The sequence below is a fragment of the Salvelinus fontinalis genome, chromosome 18, assembly GCF_029448725.1.
Source record: "Salvelinus fontinalis isolate EN_2023a chromosome 18, ASM2944872v1, whole genome shotgun sequence".
Lineage (NCBI taxonomy): Eukaryota > Metazoa > Chordata > Actinopteri > Salmoniformes > Salmonidae > Salvelinus > Salvelinus fontinalis.
This window is the reverse complement of record NC_074682.1, coordinates 26,118,176-26,143,187: the sequence shown is the minus strand read 5'-3', so window position 1 is coordinate 26,143,187 and position 25,012 is coordinate 26,118,176. Positions and strand designations below refer to the sequence as shown.

The 25,012-nt window shown below is 45.0% G+C and overlaps 1 protein-coding gene across 43 annotated transcripts in view; it reads left to right on the top strand.

Annotated features, from left to right (window-relative positions):
• The first annotated feature begins 1,426 nt into the window (after window positions 1–1,426).
• The window catches only part of cast (calpastatin), a 93,239-nt gene continuing 69,653 nt past the window's right edge, over window positions 1,427–25,012 (top strand). For 22 of the 43 annotated variants that reach the window (XM_055868730.1, XM_055868757.1, XM_055868734.1 and 19 more), the window contains exons 1-2: window positions 1,427–1,529; window positions 3,651–3,740. In XM_055868730.1, the coding sequence (XP_055724705.1) occupies window positions 1,482–1,529; window positions 3,651–3,740 (138 nt within the window). In that variant the 5' untranslated portion in view covers window positions 1,427–1,481. Of the gene's footprint in view, window positions 1,530–2,059; window positions 2,076–2,173; window positions 2,302–3,650; window positions 3,741–17,163; window positions 17,325–25,012 lie in introns of those variants that run through there. The other 21 variants (XM_055868753.1, XM_055868744.1, XM_055868745.1 and 18 more) reach the window with 8 other exon arrangements.

Sequence of the window (25,012 nt, the reverse complement as noted above, 5' to 3'; positions counted from 1 at the left end):
GCAGCATAGGATGGAGGTCTGTTTGTAGATACCTCGTGCGTTTCCGTCGGTAGGTTCCGTGTAGTGGGGTTTTGTTCAGATAGCAGCCGATAAGACAGCTAACGATTAGCGGGCCTCAGATGAGCGTTCAGGTAACGTCGGGACGGAGGTGCCGGTTGGATAAATCCCTCGGGCAGATAACGTCGGCAGTCAGTCGTGAAGGCCCGGTGGGGTTCCGTATCTGCAGCAGCAACAAAAGAAACGGGTCCGGATGGTGATGGAACTCCTCAGCTGGCTAGCTCCAGCATGATTTGAGTTTGCTCCGGGGTCGACGTAAGCCAATAGTCACACGGTATGCAGCTAGCTAGCTGCGAAATCAAGGTGCAAGTGTCCAGAGCCTGCGGTTGGAATCCGGGGAAACTGAGAGAAAAAAAGTCCCGGTATGTAGAGCCACATCAGTTGTTTGATAGATCAGATATATGTTCCCATATAAATGTTTTATTTTATTTATTTATTTAACCTGGCAAGTCAGTTAAGAACAAATTTGTATTTACAATGATGGCCTACACCGGCCAAACCCAGACGACGCTGGGCCAATTGTGTACCGCCCAATTACAGCCAGTTGTAATACAGCCTAGATTTGAACCAGGGTGTCTGTAGTGACAACTCAAGCACTGAGATGCAGTCCCTTAGACCGCTGCGCCACTCGGGAGCCCAAATGTAACCTATGCTTGAGGATTTGGCTTTGACCCTTCCCTGTCTTACTTTTTTACTCCACTAAATACATGATTGGGATGTGGTTTCAAATTCGGCTACCGTGTATGTGTTACGGGTGGTTTGTTGAGCTATTACAGTTACTGGGGAACTACAGCAAGGAAGGGTCATATTTGATAAGAAACTAAAGACAAAAGCCTCAGTTTCGTAAAGCATTAATCAGCAGTTGATGCCTGTTTCGGTAAAAAGCTGGGGAATGGGGCCGGAGAAATGTAACTACTCTCAAAATCATAGACAGAGCTATGGATGCAATGACTGACCATCCATGATAGCAAACTTATAGTTCTACCATGTTTTGAGGCTATATAGTGTTTGTTTACATTTACTTTGTTTACAAACATTGAAGTAAAACAAGCTATATTTGGGGTTTTGATGGAGTACTACAATTGAACTAAGCTCATGAGGCATTTATATTCTTCAAGAATCAATGGGTCATATCATTACATTATAAGTAAAAAAATGGATGTAATAAATGGATATTGCCCCTTTAAGCACTTAAACCCCCTGATTTACTCTCTCTCACACACACACACACTGATTTAATTTGAGCAAATAGATTTTGTCATAGGCAACGTAGCAAAAACATTGGTGAAGAAATAGTTCTTGGCGGGAGGGGCAAGTACTTTCCCACCAGAGGCGAAGATTTGACTCATTCTGTTCACAGAAGTATATCTGTTGGGCCACCGTTAACCTTTGGCAATAAAAAATAAGATATTTGCGTTCCAGCAATGCCGCACAAAAAGAGAAGCCATGCCCATCATAAAAAGTCACAGGAGGTGAGTTTTCCGTTTAAAATTATTGCTGCAGGCTAGGCTACTTTTTCAGTCAACTTTTTAAAATGAAGAGACCTAGACCTAGAGGTTACCATAACTGTGCAATCGACAAAGCAACGTTCCAACACATGCATGCGTTTGGATGCAGGAATGTCCGACGATTAAGCGCGAGTTTTGCCTCAATTGGCGTCATCTAACTCGTAGCCAGGTAGAGGTCATTGTTAAAAAAACTTACTTTGAGAAACGATTTGCTGATATCTTTATGGAAAATGGAATAGGCTATATTACAAGAATCGGGCTTTGTTTGAGGCTTTTTAAAAAACGCGCTTTTGCATTACGCACGAATTGCGCAACCCCAAACACGTATTGTGGTTTTGGATGAAAGGCTGTGAATGCAGTTCAACACTCGACTGTCAATTGGTTATGCGGAAACGCTAGAATCTTTGGTTTAACTTATAAAAGTTAAACCAAAGGCTATATGCCGTAGAATGCAAACCTAGCAGTCTCTTGACATCACCACAACCGCCCCATATAGACACTTCGTTTAGGGTAAGATCGTTATCAGTCTACTGTAACATTGTTTGAACATAAGGGAGTGGTTATGTTCCCGAAACGCATGGGAAATAATTATTCGTAAAAAAGACACGGAAAACAGGCTAGACTAGAGGCTACACATGTTGGGACAGAGGTATCCGTAGGCTATAGTCGATTCTTCTCATCTTAACTGCTTCTCACCGTTTTTCCCATGGCGTATGCTGCCTATTGGATGAGCCTTGTGAGTATATGGCTATTAGCCAGCTATTTCTCATTCAACGTCTAAATTAACATAACATCCTTCAGGCAGTAAGATATCTGGGCATGTGCATCACCATCTGAGGGAGCATTATTTTAGACACTTAAAATAGTTCCACTGTTGGAAACAAAACAGACATTCCAACTATTGTCTTGGTGAAGTTGATGTATTAGTTTACAATGAGTAGTAGAATACACAAGAAGCCTATTGATGTGAAATGAATGACATGTTATGTAGCAATAAAAAGGGTTGGGACACATTTCTTGGCAGGCTAGAACATTATTTAATAGGGTGTGTGACTGTTTAAACATTAGATATGATCAAATAGACATTCAGCTGCTGGCACCATTGCTTGGACTTTTACAGGTATGGAGAGACATTGGTGTTGATCACTCGATTACCTTTAACTCTCATTTGGATAAAGCATTACAGTATATCCAGTCTCTGAACATCTCCTGAGTGTGCAAGTTCAAGTTGAGACAGATTCATTATTTGTTATTTACATCTTCACTTGCGTATATTGGCACATAAGGAGATAATTTGTGTTAATAAAGGTTAAATAAAAAATAATTTGTGACACCAATATGGCAGTTACATACCACCATCTGAATTTTGATTGAACCTTTTACAGTATAATTTGACAGGGCTTAGTTGGTTTGAAGTTGGCTGTTATGACAGGTCTCACTCTCAGAATATAATAAATGGGTATAATAATAATAACAATAATAATATTAATAATAAATGCCATTTAGCAGTTGCTTTTATCCGAAGAGACTTAGTCATGCATGCATAGATTTTTTGTATGGGTGGCCCCAGCAGGAATCAAATCGACAATCCTGGCTTTCAAAGAAAATGGAGCATTACTTCATTGGCTTCATAACAATTATGGCTTTACTGAAAGTTAGGGACTTTACTGTAATATCCAAAACAATGCTAGTAACCTATCAGACAACAATAGGTGGAGATGACCACTTCCTTCCCAGACCCAGGTGGTTTTCTGTGGCTGTAACGGAATGCTTGGGTAGATAGCCAACAACAACAGCAGACCGTAGAACTTTCCAATGGTGCAGTTAGTTATTGTATTTCAATTTGAATTTCAACAATCTTCATAGAATTGGAATTAAACTGTTTGGACTGTTTGAATGGAATTGTAAAAACATTTAATCTGTGAAATTCAATTGAATTCAATATTTGTACAATTCCCAGTTAATAGAATTAATGCACTTCGTATCAAAAATGTATTTCAGGGATTTGTTTTAAATCATTTCAACTTGTATTTATATATTTCCAGTATAGCTTTCTGAACAGGGACATGTGTGTGTCTTTTGCAGCAGAGAACAGCTCCTAGTACCACACTTGGAGAGCAGCAGGTGGATGACAGGCCCTATAATACTCGAGCTGCTGCAGCCTCTAAGGCTCAGGTAAGACCCTTCTAAACAATGTTGACATCATGGTGCGGATACACATGCCAATTACCACTGTTAGTGCAGATGTGGTGCACTCAACTACACTAATGTGATGAATAACTGACTGAGAACTAAAGACCTACAGTGTTGTGAAAAAGTTGTCACACGGAGCGGAACAGGTGAACCCAACAGCAGACTCAGACGAGGAGAATGGGATGAGGTAACCAAGGTATTTATTAAAACACAGGGGAAAGATTGAGTGCAGGCCAGGGGAAGCTCAGGCGGGTTGCCGGAAACCAGGTGCGGAGGCTGAGGCTGGAGCGAGATGTGTTGGACCACGGTAAGCAGGTCCGGAGTGGGATCCAAGGGAGCCGTAGAGTGGGGAATCCAGGACAGAGTAGCAGGACTGACGAGAAGTCGGACTGGAGACAGGGACCAATGTCAGAGCGGGCAGAACTGTAGCGGAGCGGAAAACAGCGTCAGGCAAGGGAAACCAGGAACAACCGGCTAGAAACATGGACTGACTGAGCAGAGATTACAATCTGGCAGTATGGAAGAGGCAGGACTATGTAGTATATGTAGAGGTCTTGATTAGGGAACAGGTTGCAGCTGGTGGGGATCTGCTCTGACTCCAGCACGCACGCACGCACACACACACACACACACACACACACACACACACACACACACACACACACACACACACACACACACACACACACACACACACACACACACACACACACACACACACACACACACACACACACACACACACACAGAGAGAGCGGCAGAGGGAGAGAACACTGGGGGAGTGGCGGCAGGTCAAGGAGACACAGGATAAGCAGTAGAGGGCATTGCAGGAGCAGATGTGACAGAACAGTGAAGCATTTTTTGTTCTTTTGGCTGTAAACTTATGGGACCAAATACTTAATTTTTTACTACTTTAATACACATAAGTTAATTTGTCCCAATACTTTTGCTCCTATAAAATGGGGGACCATGAACAAAAAGAGCAACACATTTGAAGTTTTGGAATGGCCTAGTCAAAGACAAGACCTAATCCTGATTGAGATGTTGTGGCAGGACTTGAAACGAGTATTTCATGCTTGGAAACTCACAAATATCACTGAGTTAAAGCAGTTCTGCATGGATGAGTCAGACAAAATCCTCCACAGCGACGTGAGAGACGGATCAACAACTACAGGAAGAGTTTGGTGGGAGCTAAAAGTGGCACAACCAGTTAGTTATTGAGTGTAAGGGGGCAATTACTTTTTCACACAGGGGCATTGGGTGTTGCATAACTTTGTTTATGAAATAAATTAAATAATTATGCAATTGTTGTGTTATTTGTTCACTCAGGCTCCCTTTATATTAGGTTTTGGTTGAAGATCTGAATTTCAGTATCAAAAATATGCAAAAGTAGAGAAAATTAGAAAAGGGGCAAATACTTTTTCACAGAACTGTACAGTATGTTAGCCTGGGAGTCAACAGCCAGACTTTAACTCTGGAGACTTTATCGCCCTCGAGTGGGGTAAAGAAGCATGTTCTCAGTTACAAGAATGAGTGGGGCAACAGGTGGTCATGCAGGCTGCTAATTTCACCATCCACTTAACTGGATCCCTTTCTTTAGTCATCTCAGTGATTTGGTTTCACAAGGCTCTCTGGGACTTGTTTTTTTGGATGTTACTTCTGTAAAAGTTGTTAGTCTAAAGTTGTTATCAAAAACTATTATACTGAACACAAATATAAACGCAACATGCAACAATTTTAAAGATTTTGTTGAGTTACAGTTCATATAAGGAAATCAGTCAATCTAAATAAATAAATTAGGCCCTAATCTATGGGTTTCACATGACTGGGCATGGGCGCAACCATGGGTAGGCCTGGGAGGGCATACGACGTCCGACTGGGGAGCCAGGCCCAGCCAATCAGAATGAGTTTTCCCCTACAAAAGGGCTTTATTACAGACAGAAATAATCCTGTATACATCTGTATTCATTTCTAGCTGAAGGGACTAATGAGGGGACCAGGGGACTTATGACATAGCGTTTGGCAGTGGTTCCAGGTCTGGTGACACGAGCAGTATGGGACTGTGATGAACGACATGTATCTAAATATAGTGAGGAGCCCCACTTCACCCGGGACTCCAGTTACATATACAGAAACACAAAGCCCAGGCCAAGGGAACACAGCCCAGTACAGATGTTGGGTCTTAATTTGATCACTCTTTTGTCATAGATATTTTTCTGCGCATCAGGAATTTCAAATGAGCTTGAAAAGCTACTGTTTTCTTCCCGTGCAGGGGCAGTCGAGTCACTCGGACCAGTGCCAGCTGGTTAAAAAAAGCACAAGACAGATTATTAATACATGTTCTACTGCTATTGCTGGCCTATAGGTCATGTTACAACAACATTCCAATCTACACAAATGTATCTGAAATGCATCCATACACATTAACATGTGGTGTTTTATATAGCTAAATAACACAAGATAGATATTGGTCTCCACTACGACATACAGATGTCAAGTTCATCCAAAATGCAGCCGTACAGCAGGCTACACCTAAACTATAGCCTACCGTAGCCTATCAAAACAAATTACACACAGGCCTATAATATCAGATGTTAGACAAGATGACATTGAGAATAGTGAGGTAGCCTATGGAATGGAGCGCAATGCCGCATGAAAGAGTTGCTTTGAAAAATAACAAAATTGACTTGACTTAGTTACACATTTAAAATATGGACAGTACAAGGATATTTTACCCCCGATCTTGATAAGAAATGACCATACCAGACACTTTTATTTTAAAGACAGTTGTATTTAATGGATAACATATATAGGAAACAAATAAAATAATAACAGTAGGCTACACCAACATTAGTTTCATTCATACAATGTGTTGGGTAAATTGCCACAGTGGATTTGCCCTGGTAAACAAGGAAATACTTTATTTATATTGTAAGGAATGCTTGTCAAATAGATAAATCATCCTTAGTCTGTTCCAAAATAACTAAGTTGTTCCGATGATAATACCAACCAGAGGGCGAACATATCGACCGATCTAAGATAGCGTATGTTATTACGCTAATGTCGGGAAGGAAGCTCTCCTGGGTTAAGGCAGTTTGGGAGCAACAATCCGCCATTTGTTGTCATCTAGAGAATTTCATGGCAGAAGTGACGAAGGTATTCGAGTATCCGGGAGAGAGGCGGCCAGTAAACTTCTTGAATTACATCAACTTCCGTAGTGTGGCAGACTACGAGGTTGATTTTGGCACGTTGGCCGTCGAGAGTGCCTGGAATCCGGAGTCTCTTTTCCATACCTTTCTTCACGGATTATCTGAGGTGGTAAAAGATGAACTAGCTGCTCGGAACTACCGGTGGACCTCGATTCCCTCATTGCCCTCACCATTAGAATTGATGGACGCCTAAGGGAACGCAGAAGTGAGAGGTCTGGTCTCGGGCACACTAGTTAATCCGCAGTGGCTCGCTCACCTCTGAGGGAACCCGGATGTCCCCGAGGATGGGTGTTTCTGAGAGGATCCGAAGCCACCCATGCTCCCTCGAGAATCATCGACGGATACACCAGAACCTATGCAACTGGGAGGAGCTAGATTATCGCCTAGGGAACGTTCACGTAGGCTAAGCTCCAGCAGTTGTCTGTTCTGCGGGGCATTTCATTGCTACCTGTCCAGTGAGGAGACCTAGATCATTAGTAGGTACAAGTACTCTGGTGAGTCAGACTGGGAATTCCCTAATTCCTATTACCCCCCCCCCCCTTTTGCTGTTCTGCTGTGGGGAGACGAGTCAAAATCTTTTTGGGTGATCATTGACTCTGGGGATGATGAGAGTTTCATGAATGCTACCCTGGTATCTGAGATAGGTATTCCCACTCAACCCCTTTCTGTTCCCATGGGTGCCAGAGCACTGGACGGACGTTTCATTGGCAGAGTCATGCCGTTTGGACTCACTAACGCTCCTGCTGTCTTCCAGGCATGTTGAATCGGTTTGTTTTTGTATACCTCGATGACATCCTGGTTTTCTCCCATTCTGCCCAGGAACATGTTCTTCAGTGCCTTCAGTGCCTTCAGTGCCTTCGTTGTTTGTTAAAATGGAGAAGTGTGAGGTCCACCGCTCCACAATCACTTTTCTGGGAACATCTCTGAAGGGAATGTTCAGATGGATCTGGAAAAAGTGAGCTGTGGTGGATTGGCCCCAACACACGGCCAGGGTGCAGCAACAGCGGTTTCTGGCGTTTCTCATTTTTACCGCCATTTCATTCGGGGCTAAAGCAACCTTGCGGCTCCCCTCTCTGCACTCACCTCTCCCATGCAAAAGTACATACATCCACAACATTCAAATATGTACACACTAATTCCCTTCAGAGAATTTAGATTTGCTTCATGTTATTGACTTAATTTAAATATATCTTATCAAGTGATTCAAATCAGTGCCGGTACCACGCACCAGGCATCCAGTGCGTCTCCAGGGTCCAGTACTCCCTGTCCCTGCTCCTCACACTCGCCTTGAGGTGCGTGTCCCCAGCCCGGTACCACCAGTTCTGGCACCACGCACCAGGCTTATAGTGCGCCTCGGCTGTCCAGTATGCCCTGTTCCTTCTCCCCGCACTCGCCTTGAGGTGCGTGTCCCCAGCCCGGTACCACCAGTTCCGGCACCACGCACCAGGCCTACTGTGCGCCTCCAGGGTCCAGTATGCCCTGTTCCTGCTCCCGTCTGTACAGCGCCGCCTGAGCTGCCCGTCTGTCCAGCGCCGCCTGAGCTGCCCGTCTGTCCAGCACCGCATGAGCTGCCCGTCTGTCCAGCGCCACCTGAGTTGCCCGTCTGTCCAGCGCCGCCTGAGCTGCCCGTCTGTCCAGCGCCGCCTGAGCCGCCCATCTGTCCAGCGCCGCCTGAGCCGCCCGTCTGTCCTGAGCCGTCAGAGCCGCCCGTCTGTCCTGAGCCGCTAGAGCCGCCCGTCTGTCCTCAGCCGCTAGAGCCGCCCGTCTGTCCTGAGCCGCCAGAGCCGCCCGTCTGTCCTGAGCCGCCAGAGCCGTCCGTCAGTCAGGAGCCGCCAGAGCCGCCCGTCAGTCAGGAGCCGCCAGAGCCGCCCGCCAGTCAGGAGCCGCCAGAGCCGCATTTCAGTCCGGAGCTGCCCGTCAGTCCGGAGCTGCCCCTCAGTCCGGAGCTGCCCGTCAGTCCGGAGCTACCCCTCAGTCCTGAGCAGCCCTTCAGTCCGGAGCTGCCCTTCAGTCCGGAGCTGCCTTTCAGTCCTGAGCTACCCCTCAGTCCTGAGCTACCCCTCAGTCCTGAGCTGCCTTTCAGTCCGGAGCTGCCTTTCAGTCCGGAGCTGCCTTTCAGTCCGGAGCTGCCTTTCAGTCCGGAGCTGCCTTTCAGTCCGGAGCTGCCTTTCAGTCCGGAGCTGCCTTTCAGTCCTGAGCTACCCCTCAGTCCTGAGCTGCCCCTCAGTTCTGAGATGCCCTTCAGTCCGGAGCTGCCACTCAGTCCGGAGCTGCCCCTCAGTCCAGAGGCGCCCCTCCGTCCAGTGGCGCTCTATACAATGGTCTTCAGTCCGGGACCTCGCTGCGAGTGCCACCAAAGCGGGTAATGACTATGGTGGAGTGGGGTCCACGTCCCGCACCCGAGCCGCCGCCGTAAGAAGACCCTCCCCTTCTTAAGACCCTCCCCTTCTGTGTCAGGTTTTGCGGCCGGAGTCCGCACCTTTGGGTGGGGGGGGGGGTACTGTCACGCCCTGGCCTTAGTTATCTTTGTTTTCTTTATTATTTTGGTTAGGTCAGGGTGTGACATGGGGGATTTATGTGTTTTGTCTTGTCTAGGGGTTTTGTATGTTTATGGGGTGTTTTCTAGTCTAGGTGTTTGTATGTCTATGGTTGCCTAGATTGGTTCTCAATTAGAGGCAGCTGTTTATCATTGTCTCTGATTGGAAACCATATTTAGGCAGCCGTATTCTTTAGGGATTTGGTGGGTTATTGTCTATGTGTAAGTTGCCTGTGTCTGCACTTTTCGTATATAGCTTCACGGTCGTTTTGTTGTTTTTTGTATAGTTTGCCAAGTGTTCTTCGTTTCGGTAAATAAATAGAAGAATGTATTACTATCACGCTGCGCCTTGGTCCTCCTCTCTTCCACCAAACGACGAACGTGACAGTCTTAAATTATTTTCCACACAGTCTGTGCCTGTATTTAGTTTTCATGCTAGTGAGGACCGAGAATCCACTTTCACATAGGTACGTGGTTGCAAAGGGCATCAGTGTCTTAACAGCGCGATTTGCCAAGGCAGGATACTTTGAGCGCAGCCCAATCCAGAAATCTGCCAGTGGCTTCTGATGAAATTTTCACAGAACCGCTTATTGCAATTTCGATGAGGCTCTCTTGTTCAGATAATGGTAAGTGGACTGGAGGCAGGGCATGAAAGGGATAACAAATCCAGTTGTTTGTGTCATCCGTTTTGGGAAAGTACCTGCGTAATTGCGCACACAACTCACTAAGGTGCTTCGCTTTATCACAATTGACATTGTACATAAGGTTGAGCTCATTTGCACACAAAAAATCATACAATGATGGAAAGACCTGTGTGTTGTCCTTGTTAATGCAGACAGAGAAGAGCTCCAACTTCTTAATCATAGCCTCAATTTTGTCCCGCACATTGAATATAGTTGTGGAAAGTCCCTGTCATCCTAGATTCGGAACATTCAGGCAAATTCATTCAAGAAAAAACATCACTCAGATAGGCCAGTCGTATGAGAAACTCGTCATCATGCAAGCAGTCAGACAAGTGAAAATTACGGTCAGTAAAAAAAACTTTAAGCCTCTCTCGCAATTCCCAAAAAACGTGTCAATACTTTGCCACTTGATAACCAGCGCACTTCTGTATGTTGTAAAAGCGTTATGTGGTCGCTGCCCATATCATTGCATAGTGCAGAAAATACACGAGAGTTCAGGGGCCTTGCTTTAACAAAGTTAAACCTTTTCACTGTAGTGTCCAAAACGTCTTTCAAGCTGTCAGGCATTCCCTTGGCAGCAAGAGCCTCTCGGTGGATTTGCTTGCACGCACGTTACCACTCCACTATGTCTCCCTGTCTTGGCTTTTGCGCCATCAGTACAGATACTAACATGAGCAGCAGCTACTTTTGACTACATACAGACTGTGAGTGGAATTCCTGCGAAAGAGTAAAGGTTAATGTGATTGGATGTTAATTATTTGACTAGGCTACCTGTATTTGATATTGTGTTGTTATTTCGCTGAACACTAGATGGTTTAATTTTATTTTTGGCAGTGAAATGAGGCTACTCAGGCGAGAAAAAAACCTCACCCAAATGTATAGCCCCGTTGGAAAATATGAATGTTTGAAAATGTGAAGGGGAAAAAGAAAAAAAAAGATAATGTTAGAGCTGCAATCTGACTTTGTTGCCGTACAGAAAGCCCTGGTTGGTTTAGAAGTTGTACTTAATGCGGGCAAGACTAAAAACATGTTGTTCTGTAATTCTTGCAAAAATGTTTCAGATGGACTACATATTTATTCATTAGATGGTTCTCCCATCGATTGGGTTCCCGCCTATAAATATCTCGGCATTTGGATTGACAAAGACTTTATGTAAAAATAAAATACAGATGAGCTAGTTATTAATAAGCTAATAATTCAAGTGGGGATTTTTTTTTAAAGAGATCTTGCCTGTCCCTAAATAGCAGGAAGCAAAATTTACAGTCAACTTTCCTGCTAGTTCTTGACTATAGTGACACCATTTATGTAACGGCTCTCTTTCGGTGAGTGAGTTGACCAAGGCGCAGTGAATGTGTGAATACATAATGAACTTTATTTAACAAGACGAAACTAAACACACGAAGAACACTTGAATAATTTTACAAAACAACAAAACGAACTAGACAGAACTATGAACTTACATGAAACGAGGAACACATAAACAGGAACGACCGAACGAACGAGACGAGACAGTACCGTGTGGTGCAACAAACACAGACACAGTGACAATCACCCACAAACAAACAGTGAGAACACCCTACCTTAATATGACTCTCAATTAGAGGAAAACGCAAAACACCTGCCTCTAATCAAGAGCCATACCAGGCAACCCAAAACCAACATAGAAACGGAAAACATAGACTGCCCACCCAAAACTCACGCCCTGACCATCACACACATAAAAAACAACAGAAAACAGGTCAGGAACGTGACAGAACCCGCCCCTCAAGGTGCGAACGCCGGGCGCACCAGCACAAAGTCCAGGGGAGGGTCTGGGTGGGCATCTGACCATGGTGGTGGCTCAGGCTCCGGACGCTGTCCCCACACCACCATAGTCACTCCCCGCTTCTGTATCCCCCTCCCAATGACCACCCTCCAACTAAAACCACCTAAATGAAGGGGCAGCACCGGGATAAGGGGCAGCACCGGGATAAGGGGCAGCACCGGGATAAGGGGCAGCACCGGGATAAGGGGCAGCACCGGGATAAGGGGCAGGTCCTGGCTGAGGGACTCTGGCAGGTCCGGGCTGAGGGACTCTGGCAGGTCCGGGCTGAGGGACTCTGGCAGGTCCGGGCTGAGGGACTCTGGCAGGTCCGGGCTGAGGGACTCTGGCAGGTCCGGGCTGAGGGACTCTGGCAGGTCCGGGCTGAGTGGCAGCTCATGACTGTAGGGCAGCTCATGACTGTAGGGCAGCTCATGACTGTAGGGCAGCTCATGACTGTAGGGCAGCTCATGACTGTAGGGCAGCTCATGACTGTAGGGCAGCTCATGACTGTAGGGCAGCTCATGACTGGAGGGCAGCTCATGACTGGAGGGCAGCTCATGACCGGAGGGCAGCTCTGGCAGCTCCTGACTGGCTGGCGTCTCTGGCAGCTCCTGACTGGCTGGCGTCTCTGGCAGCTCCTGACTGGCTGGCGTCTCTGGCAGCTCCTGACTGGCTGGCGTCTCTGGCAGCTCCTGACTGGCTGGCGTCTCTGGCAGCTCCTGACTGGCTGGCGTCTCTGGCAGCTCCTGACTGGCTGGCGTCTCTGGCAGCTCCTGACTGGCTGGCGGCTCTGGCAGCTCCTGACTGACGGACGGCTCTAGCGGCTCCTGACTGACGGACGGCTCTAATGGCTCGGGACAGACGGGCGGCTCTAATGGCTCGTGGCAGACGGATGGCTCAGAAGGCGCTGGGCAGACGGATGGCTCAGACGGCGCTGGGCAGACAGATGGCTCAGACGGTGCTGGGCAGACAGATGGCTCAGACGGCGCTGGGCAGACAGATGGCTCAGACGGCGCTGGGCAGACAGATGGCTCAGACGGCGCTGGGCAGACAGATGGCTCAGACGGCGCTGGGCAGACAGATGGCTCACGAACGAGACGAGACAGTACCGTGTGGTGCAACAAACACAGACACAGTGACAATCACCCACAAACAAACAGTGAGAACACCCTACCTTAATATGACTCTCAATTAGAGGAAAACGCAAAACACCTGCCTCTAATCAAGAGCCATACCAGGCAACCCAAAACCAACATAGAAACGGAAAACATAGACTGCCCACCCAAAACTCACGCCCTGACCATCACACACATAAAAAACAACAGAAAACAGGCCAGGAACGTGACAATTTATCAGATTGCAGCAGCCTTAAACCTTTGGAATCCATCTGCCATAGCGCCCTTCACTTTATCACAGGTGACAGTTTTAATACTCAACACTGCATCCTGTATTAAAAGGTTGGCTGGTCCTCATTAAAGTCCCGTAGATCACTTCATTATTCCCTTTTTGTTTACAGAGCTCTACTACACAAGCTTCCGACTTACCTAACTTCTCTGTTAAGATATAAAATATACCAAACCCGTTCACAAGGTTGGTTAACTCTTGAGGTTCCTCGGGTCTCCACTGAACTAGGTAAATCCGTTTTAAAGCACCTAATTTCTGGAACCAACTAAAAAATACATTTCAATTGGATGTTCTGGTGCCACTCGGACAATTTAAAATATAGATTGGGGACCTTCTAATTGAGGAATGTAATAGTTTTTGTTGAATATTTGTGTTGTCATGTATTTTAATTGTTTTTATATTGTATTTGTGTCACGTTCCTGACCTATTTATGTTAGTTTTGTGTGTTAGTTGGTCAGGACGTGAGGTTGGGTGGGCATTCTATGTTATCTGTTTCTATGTTGGTTTTGGTTTGCCTGGTATGGCTCTTGATTAGAGGCAGGTGGTTTGCGTTTTCCTCTAATCAAGAGTCATATTTAGGTAGGGCATTCTCACTGTTTGTTTGTGGGTGATTGTCTCCTGTGTCAGTATGTTTGTTCGTACCACACTGGACTGTAGCGTTTGTTTGTTTCGTTTTCGTTTCGATGTCGTCTGTTTCCTGTACGTAAGTTTATGTTTAGTTATATAAGTTTATGTTCAGGTTTCGTCAACGTCGTTTTGTTATTTTGTAGTTTGGAAAGTGTTTGTTTCGTTTCGTGTTTGCCATCATCGTTGTTATAATAAAGATGGCTTATTTCCCACAAGCTGCGTTTTGGTCAGAAGATCCTTCTCTCCTCACCTCGTCCGAGGATGAGGAGAGCGTCACCCGTTACAATTTGATTTGACATTTTTTATAAGAAATTGTGTAGGCAAGGCTCCCTTGTGAAAGAGACCCTGGTCTCAATGGTGACTCCCTGCTTAAATAAAGGGAAAATAAAGTAAAAACAAAACAGGTTCCAGTATGGCTATGTTGTTCCCCTAGGTGCAACAGCTGCTTTTACAGGCTTGGTGATCTTACACAACAAATCTTTAAAGGTGTGTCTGAAAGCGTGAGTGTGCTTGATGATGTGTGGATAAGACAAGTCTGGAATGTGTGTTTGTGTGTCTCAGTGTCTATCTATGTATGTTTGAATATGTAAGCTGTAAGAGTAGTGAGGCCATATTTTGATGCAACTGGTGGCAGAAGTGGGATCTGCAATAGCAACAGGTGCCTCCAGGATCTAAAATGGTTACTCTGACTGCATTTAGACAGGCATCCCAATTCTGATCTTTCTTTCACTAATTGGTCTTTTGACTAAGGTGACTCGTGGTCAGTATTAGAACTGCTCCTAGTAGTTTAATACTGAGACTACACCTAGCTAGTAGTTTAATACGGAGACTACACCTAGCTAGTAGTTTAATACGGAGACTACATCTAGCTAGTAGTTTAATACGGAGACTACACCTAGCTAGTAGTTTAATACGGAGACTACACCTAGATAGTAGTTTAATACTGAGACTACACCTAGCTAGTAGTTTAATACGGAGACTACACCTAGCTAGTAGTTTAATACTGAGACTACACCTAGCTAGTAGTTTAATACGGAGACTACATCTAGCTAGTAGTTTAATACGGAGACTACACCTAGCTAGTAGTTTAATACGGAGACTACACCTAGATAGTAGTTTAATACTGAGACTACACCTAGCTAGTAGTTTAATACGGAGACTACATCTAGCTAGTAGTTTAATACGGAGACTACACCTAGCTAGTAGTTTAATACGGAGACTACCCCTAGCTAGTAGTTTAATACGGAGACTACACCTAGATAGTAGTTTAATACTGAGACTACACCTAGCTAGTAGTTTAATACGGAGACTACACCTAGCTAGTAGTTTAATACGGAGACTACACCTAGCTTGTAGTTTAATACGGAGACTACACCTAGCTAGTAGTTTAATACGGAGACTACACCTAGCTAGTAGTTTAATACTGAGACTACACCTAGATAGTAGTTTAATACGGAGACTACACCTAGCTAGTAGTTTAATACTGAGACTACACCTAGCTAGTAGTTTAATACTGAGACTACACCTAGATAGTAGTTTAATACAGAGACTACACCTGGTAGTTCACTTCTGAGGGACGAAGGACACAGATCAAGTCTTTGACCACAGACTCATTCTGTCACAATGACTCACTCAAAGACTGCATTGTCTACCCATCTCACCCAAAGATTACCCATAGGAACATAGTGAGGTCATGGATTAGGTATATTTCTCTGCGATAAAATGGAGTGAGGGGATTGTTCTGTGCACTATCAGCAGTTTATAATTACACCAAAATCTTGTCTTGCATTCTGTTTATGGCATGAGTGAAAGATAATAGATACTAGAACGGATGCCTTCACGTGCAATACCTGCATGCAAGACAGGTGGATATTTACATTTATGTCGGAACTTGTTTGCGTTCCCTTTATCTACAGTCCACTCAAAGCACATTGCATTGTATCCGGATGTGTAAGGTGAAAAGGTTCTCTATCTTAACCAGGACTAATCATTGTAGGCAGATGTGTTAGTTAGGTCAAACAGTTCTCTACCTTAACCAAGACTAATCATTGCTGGACTATGGACCAACACCATGTTGCTGACATACGAACTATTCATATTTTGTGAATAGGCGTCACATTGAGGACTCACATCAAATTAAAAGTTGTTTGCTTAAGACAAGCGAGTCGAATGAAGGCAGGTAAAGGTAACACCCAGTCCTCACAGAGCTATTTGTCGCAGATCTTTGCACACCCAAGAACTAAGCATAGCTACTGAGAAACTGCAATAGAAGCTATGTGACTTCATTGTTTTGATTCTCCTCCATGTGATTTCAGTGCTAGTCTCCCGATAGTGGAATGCTATCCTCTTCCAGGAGCCTCTAACCATTGGTGGTTATGATAACACAGTCTAGAAAGTCCAAGTTGAACTTGGCCACACTTTGATAGAAAAAATGCCCCTGCCTCCTCCTCCTTCACGCAATGAGCTTGTCCTGTTGTTTGCACAACTTATCACTTGTTGCTCAGTGATTGTGTGAGTTGTATTCCATGTAGAAGAGGGTGTGTGCTTTTCCTCTGTGGATAAGGCTGTTTGCTGTATAGGTTTATGTGTGAATTTATGGTTTTATGGGTTTCTTTCCTGTCAGTGTATTTTAGCACAGTGCGTGTATGCACATTTGTGTGTTTGGGTGTGTTCATGTATGTGCATTTTTATTTATTGGTGTATGTGTGTGCTCACACATGTCGGTCTTCTCTGAGAAGGTACTCAGATGTGGCCGGTCGTCAGGCGGTGTCACTCCTCTATCAGAGTCTTTCCCTTTATAGCTCAAGCTCTACTGAATGCAGACCTGGGTTCAAATACTATCTGTCATCTTTGAAATACTTTGAGCGTTTTACTTTTGTCTACCTGAGTGCCAGATGCGCAGGGTTTGCAGTCTTTGACTTTTTTCATTGTTTTTTTAAGCCATGCAAGCTAAAAAAAAAGGATAGAAAAAGGATTTGAAATGATTTGAACCCAGGTCTTACTGACTGCTATGTGTGCCTTCCCTTTACCCCTGCTCTGCTCCCTGTCCCTCCCCTTTTCTCCCTGTTCCCTCCCCTTCCCCTTACCCCTGTTCTGCTCCCTGTCCCTGCCCCTTCTCCCTGTTCCCTCCCCTTCCCTGATCAAGGCTGGGAACCATGCTGCAGCTCACAGAGTAGGTACAGAGTAGGAACAGTCAGACACATACACTCACACAGACAGACGGTGAACATGGGCCAGTTACTCAGCTGGATCCGAACTACTCGGGACAATCAGGCCTTACAGGATGTGGCCGTGGAACAACAGGTGAGCTTTCATAATGCAACTCTGCTCACAGGTTAGAGAGGAGTGTGTGTCTGTGTGTGTTAGCACAAGTTGGAGCGAGTGTGTTTTATGCATAAAGAACTTTGCGTCTGTGAAAAGGTGTCCATGGATGCATGCGTGTCTGTATTTGTGAATGAGAGCTCTTTAGTGTGTGTGTGTGTGTGTATTGTTTTGTATGTTTAGTAGCGAGCTTATAAGGGAAGGCAAGTCAGAAAAAAAAGTTTTGCTGGCATTAATCCAAGTCAGAAGTCTTTCTCTGGGGTGTATTCATTATGCCAAATCTGTTGCAACAGAAACAGTTTACTCCAAATGGAAAATGTTTTGAAACTAAAACAAGAGTTTCTATTGGATACATTTGGGTAAGTCCCTCCCCGTTTTGTTACGTTTTCTCTATTTGCTTCCATTTGGTTCTTAAATGGTAAAAGGTTTCGTTGCAAGACGTAATGAATACACCCTGCCCGAGCTCAGAGGAGGGAACAGAAGTGGCGTTGGAATACAGAACAGTCTGTATTATATTAAACTGAGACAAAGACAAAAGCTTTGCTGTGCTCTTCACATAGCACCAGCAAAAGTATGTGTTTCTTCCAGTTGTGTCAGTGTGTCTATGTCTGAAGCATTGAAAGTCATGGTAGTTGAAGTCTGTCAACCTCTGCAAACAGAAGAACAGTACAGTCTGTACTGTTGTCATGGATAGAGGATATTGCACCAAGGTGAAGACAAGGTCTGTGCTCTTCACATGGCCCAGCAAAGTGTGTTGCTTCCAGTTATGTCAATGCGTCAGTCTCTGTAGTTTATTCATTTGCCAAGTTGTGTGTGTGTGTATGTGTGTGTGTGTGTTGGTTAGGGTATGATACAATCAACCAATCAAATATATTTAACTATTTTTACCATCATTATTATTATTATTACCTGGTCATACATTATTACCTGGTCATACACCATTATCTGGACATACATTAGTATCTGGTCATACATTATTACCTGGACATACACTATTATCTGGTCATACACTATTATCTGGTCATACATTATTACCTGGACATACATTATTACCTGGACATACACTATTATCTGGTCATACATTATTACCTGGCCATACACCATTATCTGGACATACATTATTATCTGGACATACATTATTACCTGGCCATACACCATTATCTGGACATACATTATTACCTGGACATACACTATTATCTGGTCATACATTATTACCTGGCCATACACCATTATCTGGTCATACATTATTACCTGGCTATACACCATTATCTGGACATACATTATTATCTGGACATACATTATTACCAGGCCATACACCATTATCTGGACATACATTATTACCTGGACATACACTATTATCTGGTCATACATTATTAACTGGCCATACACCATTATCTGGACATACATTATTATCTGGACATACATTATTACCTGGCCATACACCATTATCTGGACATACATTATTACCTGGTCATACACCATTATCTGGACATACATTATTATCTGGACATACATTATTACCTGGCCATACACCATTATCTGAACATACATTATTACCTGGACATACACTATTATCTGGACATACATTATTACCTGGACATACACTATTATCTGGTCATACACTATTATCTGGACATACATTATTACCTGGTCATACATTATTATTATTATTGGGGTGGCAGGTAGCCTAGTGGTTAGGGCGTTGGACTAGTAACCGGAAGGTTGCTAGATCGAATCCCCAGGCTGACAAGGTATAAAATCTGTTGTTCTGCCCCTGAACAAGGCAGTTAACCCACCGTTCCTAGGCCGTCATTGCAAATAAGAATTTGTTCTTAACTGACTTGCCTAGTTAAATAAAGGTAAAATAAAAAATATAAATAAATTACCTGGTCATGCATTATGGGTTTACCTTGTGACTTAAGGGCCAGTATGAGCAGCTAATGTTATATTCCTTAATGTTTGTTTATTTGTCATGGTGCAACATTAAATAGGTGTTGTACCTGACGATAGACACATTAACCAATAGAAATACATAAACATTGAATCCATATTTCTGCAGTGGGAAGTGGAAACATAACCAGCCCTGTTACATGTGTATAATTCTAAAAGTGGAATATGTTCAGGCATGTTTTTGATAATAGTTCCCATGTTTTTTTGTTGTTTTTTTGTTTTGAGTTACAGTTGGGTATGTTTGTATTTGTGCATGTATTCTGGTAGTATCTGGTAGTATTTGTATGATAACACAAGTATCAGTTTTGTGTTATAAATTTGCCCTTGTGACTGAGTAGGCTGCAGTCTTTTATCTCTATTTCTTGTGTTTTGGGGGGGATTCTTGGCTCTGCTTTGGGCGAGTTGGGGTACTTTCCCAGGCTTCTGTTGTCAACATACTGACTGTGCACTCTGACATTCAGGCTCAGAATCATCTGCTGCTTTCATCACACACACAGGAAACAGCCACGGGGGAAACGTATCTGTGATACACATATACATACCCAATACATTTCCTAATCACACATTCAGCATGTAACTATATAACTTTAAGCTGTACAAAACATGCTTTTCACAATATATGCTGTATGTATTTAAATCTGTTGCGTCTCTAACATCGAATATGTTATAATATATCGACACAGTATTGTTTACATGGATCTCAAGTCATGTTACACAATGAATATAGGAACATATCCACACCAAAAGTGTAAAGGCCTATTATAGATACAGTTAAGTAAAGGCCCGTTTTGTGGCAATGTGTGGATGTGTCTGTTGTATTGACCAGAGCTCTAATGTGTGGATGTCTGTGGTATTGACCAGAGCTCTAATGTGTGGATGTGTCTGTTGTATTGACCAGAGCTCTAATGTGTGGAATGTGTCTGTTGTATTGACCAGAGCTCTAATGTGTGGATGTGTCTGTTGTGTTGACCAGAGCTGTAAAGAGGGGAGGGATCTGTATTCCAGCATGTGGAAATGTCTGTGATATCCTGAGGTGTGTGTGTGTGTGTGTGTGTTTTTGTATTTCCCTTTGAATACATTCAGTACTATGTGTTTCTGTGTGCATCAGAAAGATAGTCCAGCCATTAGATTTCTCGTTTCACTGTCAGTTTGGCTTGAGCCTGACTGATGATCCAATAATGACATGCTCAGTGGCTCTCTCATGCTCTGGTTGTATAAAAGCACCTCTGGGAGGATTTCCAAGCCTTTGGGCTTACCTGAGAATGTGCTGTTTACCAGGGCGTTGAACAACATGGCATTTGACTATTCGCTTGCTCGTTTGTTCTCCTGTCTATTTCCATCTATTATGGTTGAGGCAAACCCTGGCTCTGTCCCAATACTCTAAGATAACTTCCTTTCGCATCCTTCCCTTGTTCCTTTCCTTCATTGTCAGTGATAGGTGATCTTGGCAAAAGGACAGCTCTATTTGCTGGTACCAGATATATTTTAGTTTAACAGGAATGGACAGGCAATGTCCTGAGTAATCACACACCCTGTAAAGTGTTGAGGTAATGCAGGTTGGCATTTATTGAAATTACTCATGTACTGGAGGCAGCTCTGTGGAGTGGTCACTAGCTGGCACAGCCACAAAGTTATAAAACCTGATTTTAAACTTAACCACACTGCTAACCGTGAATTAAATTAAGACAGCCACACAGACAGACAGACAGACAGACAGACATAGAGAGAGAGAGACATACATACATACATACATACATACATACATACATACATACATACATACATACATACATACATACATATATATGTCATCAGTATAGCGAGTACCATCCACCTCTCTCTCACCACCTCTCGCTTCCCCCTACACCCAGGTTCTGTTATCTCAGGTCGTAAATTCCTAGAGGAGACTCTCTCCTCACGGCCAGGCAGTATATATAGAGAGAGTTTCACAGTAGAACAAAGGAACTTCTTCTACATCACATAACTTGAGAACTGAACAATATCCATGTTTTGGAGAATGTGTAAACGGTCGGTGGAGAAGCCAGCTACGGCCCGGTCCATTTTGTTTCATGTTGTGACCTCATTGAGAGACAATACAGCCACATTACCATAACTCTGTTTATACAGGAGCCTCCGTTATGAGGTTTGCATCTAATTATTGTATAAAATGAATGAGTAAAGATGAAACTATTTGTGAAATTATGTATGGTGATGTTGAACCATTAATGTGAGAGAATTGTATTCCCTTCTAAGTTTAACTAAGTCATTGGCCCGCCCCCGTGAGCACAGCCATGATCTGGCTCATGGGACAGCCCTTTTCTACTGTTCCAAATAAAAACCCCACCTGAAGAAATCCTCTTTAGACCATACATACGGTCAGCTGAGGGAGCGAAGGTTTGAGTAGAGACCACCAAAACCCTCAGTATAAGCTAAGGTTGTAATGGTTGTTGAATTCCTAACCAAACCACGTGGAGCATTGGCTACACGGTTGGAAATGGTTAAACTCTGAGACTATCGAAATCACGAGAGACTTCATGGGAGCAGAGACGATCAGATGAACTTTACAACAGAAAGACGGACGATTCCAACAGAGATCACGACGATACACTGAACGTAAATATATATTGATTGCAATTATTCCCGAATGAGTGAACGTTCATGTGCAAAGGATTAGCATTTCAATTAATAATTATTAACTGTGTGGTGACTCTTGTAATTCCCGCCCTTCTCAGTCCATACCCACTTCCCTTTGTCCACCAAGCTGCCATATCGGCTGAGCCCACTGGGGAACCTTCTCTATCATTTCCTTGTAACCATATCTACTGTTTGTTTGTTTATGCATGCATTTCTGTGATTATTTAGTTAGTAAGTAAATTATTAAGACAATTGATGTATGGATGATTAATAGTAAAGGCTGGGTTCATGCAGATAACTGTCACGGCCATTAACAGAAGAGGACCAAGGTGCAGCGTGGTGATTGTACATTTTCTTTATTTAATCAAAATGACGTCAAACAAAAACAATAAACACTACAAAAACAAAACGTGAAGCTCAAAGGCTATGTGCCCTAAACAAAGTCAACTTCCCACAAAGACAGGTGGAAAAAGAGCTACCTAAGTATGGTTCTCAATCAGAGACAACGATAGACAGTTGCCTCTGATTGAGAACCACACCTGGCCAAACACAAAGAAATAGAAAACACAGAAATAAAGAAACTAGAATACCCACCCTAGTCACACCCTGGCCTAACCAAAATAGAGAATAAAAGCCTCTCTATGGCCAGGGGGTGACAGTACCCCCCCCTAAAGGTGCGGACTCCGGCCGCAAAACCTGACTCTAAAGGGGAGGGCCCGGGTGGGCTTCCTTACAGCGGCGGCTCTGGTGCGGGACGTAGACCCCCCTCCGCCTCTGGCTCCCCCCACTTTGGTAGGGCCTCTGGTGCGGGGACCCTTGCCACCAACCCCGGACTGGGCACCCTCGTAGCTGGCCCCGGACTGGGCACCCTCGTAGCTGGCCCCGGACTGGGCACCCTCGTTGCGAGGCTCTGGACTGGAGACCGTCGCTGGAGGCTCTGGACTGGAGGCCGTCGCTGGATGCTCCAGACTGGAGAACGTCGCTGGAGGCGCCGGACTGGAGAACGTCGCGGGAGGCTCCGGACTGGAGAACATCGCTGGAGGCTCCGGACTGGAGGCCTTCGCTGGAGGTTTCATGCCATGACTCCTCACTGGAGGCTTCGTGCCATGGATCATCACTGGAGGCTTCTTGCCATGGATCATCACTGGAGGCTTCGGGCCATGGATCATCACTGGAGGCTTCTTGCCATGGATCATCACTGGAGGCTTCGTGCCATGGATCATTGCCATGGATCATCGCTGGAGGCTTCGTGCCATGGATCATCACTGGAGGCTTTGTGCCATGGATCATCACTGGAGGCTTTGTGCCATGGATCATCACTGGAGGCTTCGTGCCATGGATCATCACTGGAGGCTTCGTGCCATGGATCATCACTGGAGGCTTCGTGCCATGGATCATCACTGGAGGCTTCGGGCCATGGATCATCACTGGAGGCTTCTTGCCATGGATCATCACTGGAGGCTTCGTGCCATGGATCATTGCCATGGATCATCACTGGAGGCTTCGTGCCATGGATCATCACTGGAGGCTTTGTGCCATGGATCATCACTGGAGGCTTTGTGCCATGGATCATCACTGGAGGCTTCGTGCCATGGATCATCACTGGAGGCTTCGTGCCATGGATCATCACTGGAGGCTTCGTGCCATGGATCATCACTGGAGGCTTCGTGCCATGGATCATCACTGGAGGCTTCGTGCCATGGATCATCACTGGAGGGAGGAGACGTATGGGCAGTCTGGTACATGGAGCTGCCACAGGGCTCACCAGGCTGGGGAGACACACAGGAGGATTAATTCTAGGCGCAGGCACAGGACAAACCAGGCTGGAGAGACATACAGGAGGCCCTGTCCTAGGCAGAGGCACCAGATACACTGGGCCGTGGAGGCGCACTGGAGGCCTCGAGCTAGAAGCCTGCACAACCCGTCCTGGCTGGATGGTTACTTTCACACTGCAAATGCGGGGCGCAGGCACAGGACGCACTGGGCTGTGGAGACGCACCGGAGACACAGTGCGCAGAGCCGGCGCAGGATATCCTGCGCCGAGGAGACGCACTGGAGGTCTGGAGAGCAGGGCTGGCACAACCCTTCCTGGCTGGATGCTCACCCTAGCCCGGTAGATGCGGGGAGCTGGAATGTAGCACACCGGGCTATGCACGCGCACTGGAGACACCGTGCGTTCCACCGCATAACACGGTGCCTGACCAGTACGACGCTCGCCACTGTAAGCACGGGGAGTTGGCTCAGGTCTCCAACCTGACTCACCCACACTCCCCGTGTTGCTCCCCCCCAATTTTTGGGGCGGGCTGCCTCTCGGGCTTCCTTGCCAGCTGTGTTCCCTTGTAACGCTGCCGCTCTGCTTTCGTCGCTGCCTCCGCCTTCCTTAATGCTTCCACCTGTTCCCATGGAAGGCGATGCCTTCCGGCCAGGATCTCCTCCCATGTCCAGGATCCCTTGCCGTTCAGGATGTCCTCCCATGTCCATTCCTCCTTTTTACCACGCTGCTTGGTCCGTTTGTGGTGGGAAGTTCTGTCACGGCCGTTAACAGAAGAGGACCAAGGTGCAGCGTGGTCAGCGTACATTTTCTTTATTTACTCAAAATGACGCCAAACAAAAACAATAAACACTACAAAAACAAACCGTGAAGCTCAAAGGCTATGTGCCCTAAACAAAGTCAACTTCCCACAAAGACAGGTGGAAAAAGGGCTACCTAAGTTAGGTTCTCAATCAGAGACAACGATAGACAGTTGCCTCTGATTGAGAACCACACCCGGCCAAACACAAAGAAATAAACAACATAGAAATAAAGAAACTAGAATGGCCACCCTAGTCATACCCTGGCCTAACCAAAATAGAGAATAAAAGCCTCTCTATGGCCAGGGCGTGACAATAACCAACAATTTACGATGTTTGGAATGAAATTGAATAATTCATTAATTAGAAGAATAATTGATCAGATATTAAAATATCTGAAAAGTTATGTTAAGAAAATTATAACTTTGTAATCTGAAGATTTTCCTTGGTGCCCCGACTTCCTACTTAATTACATATACATGATTAGTTTAATCACGTAATAATAATTACAGAGA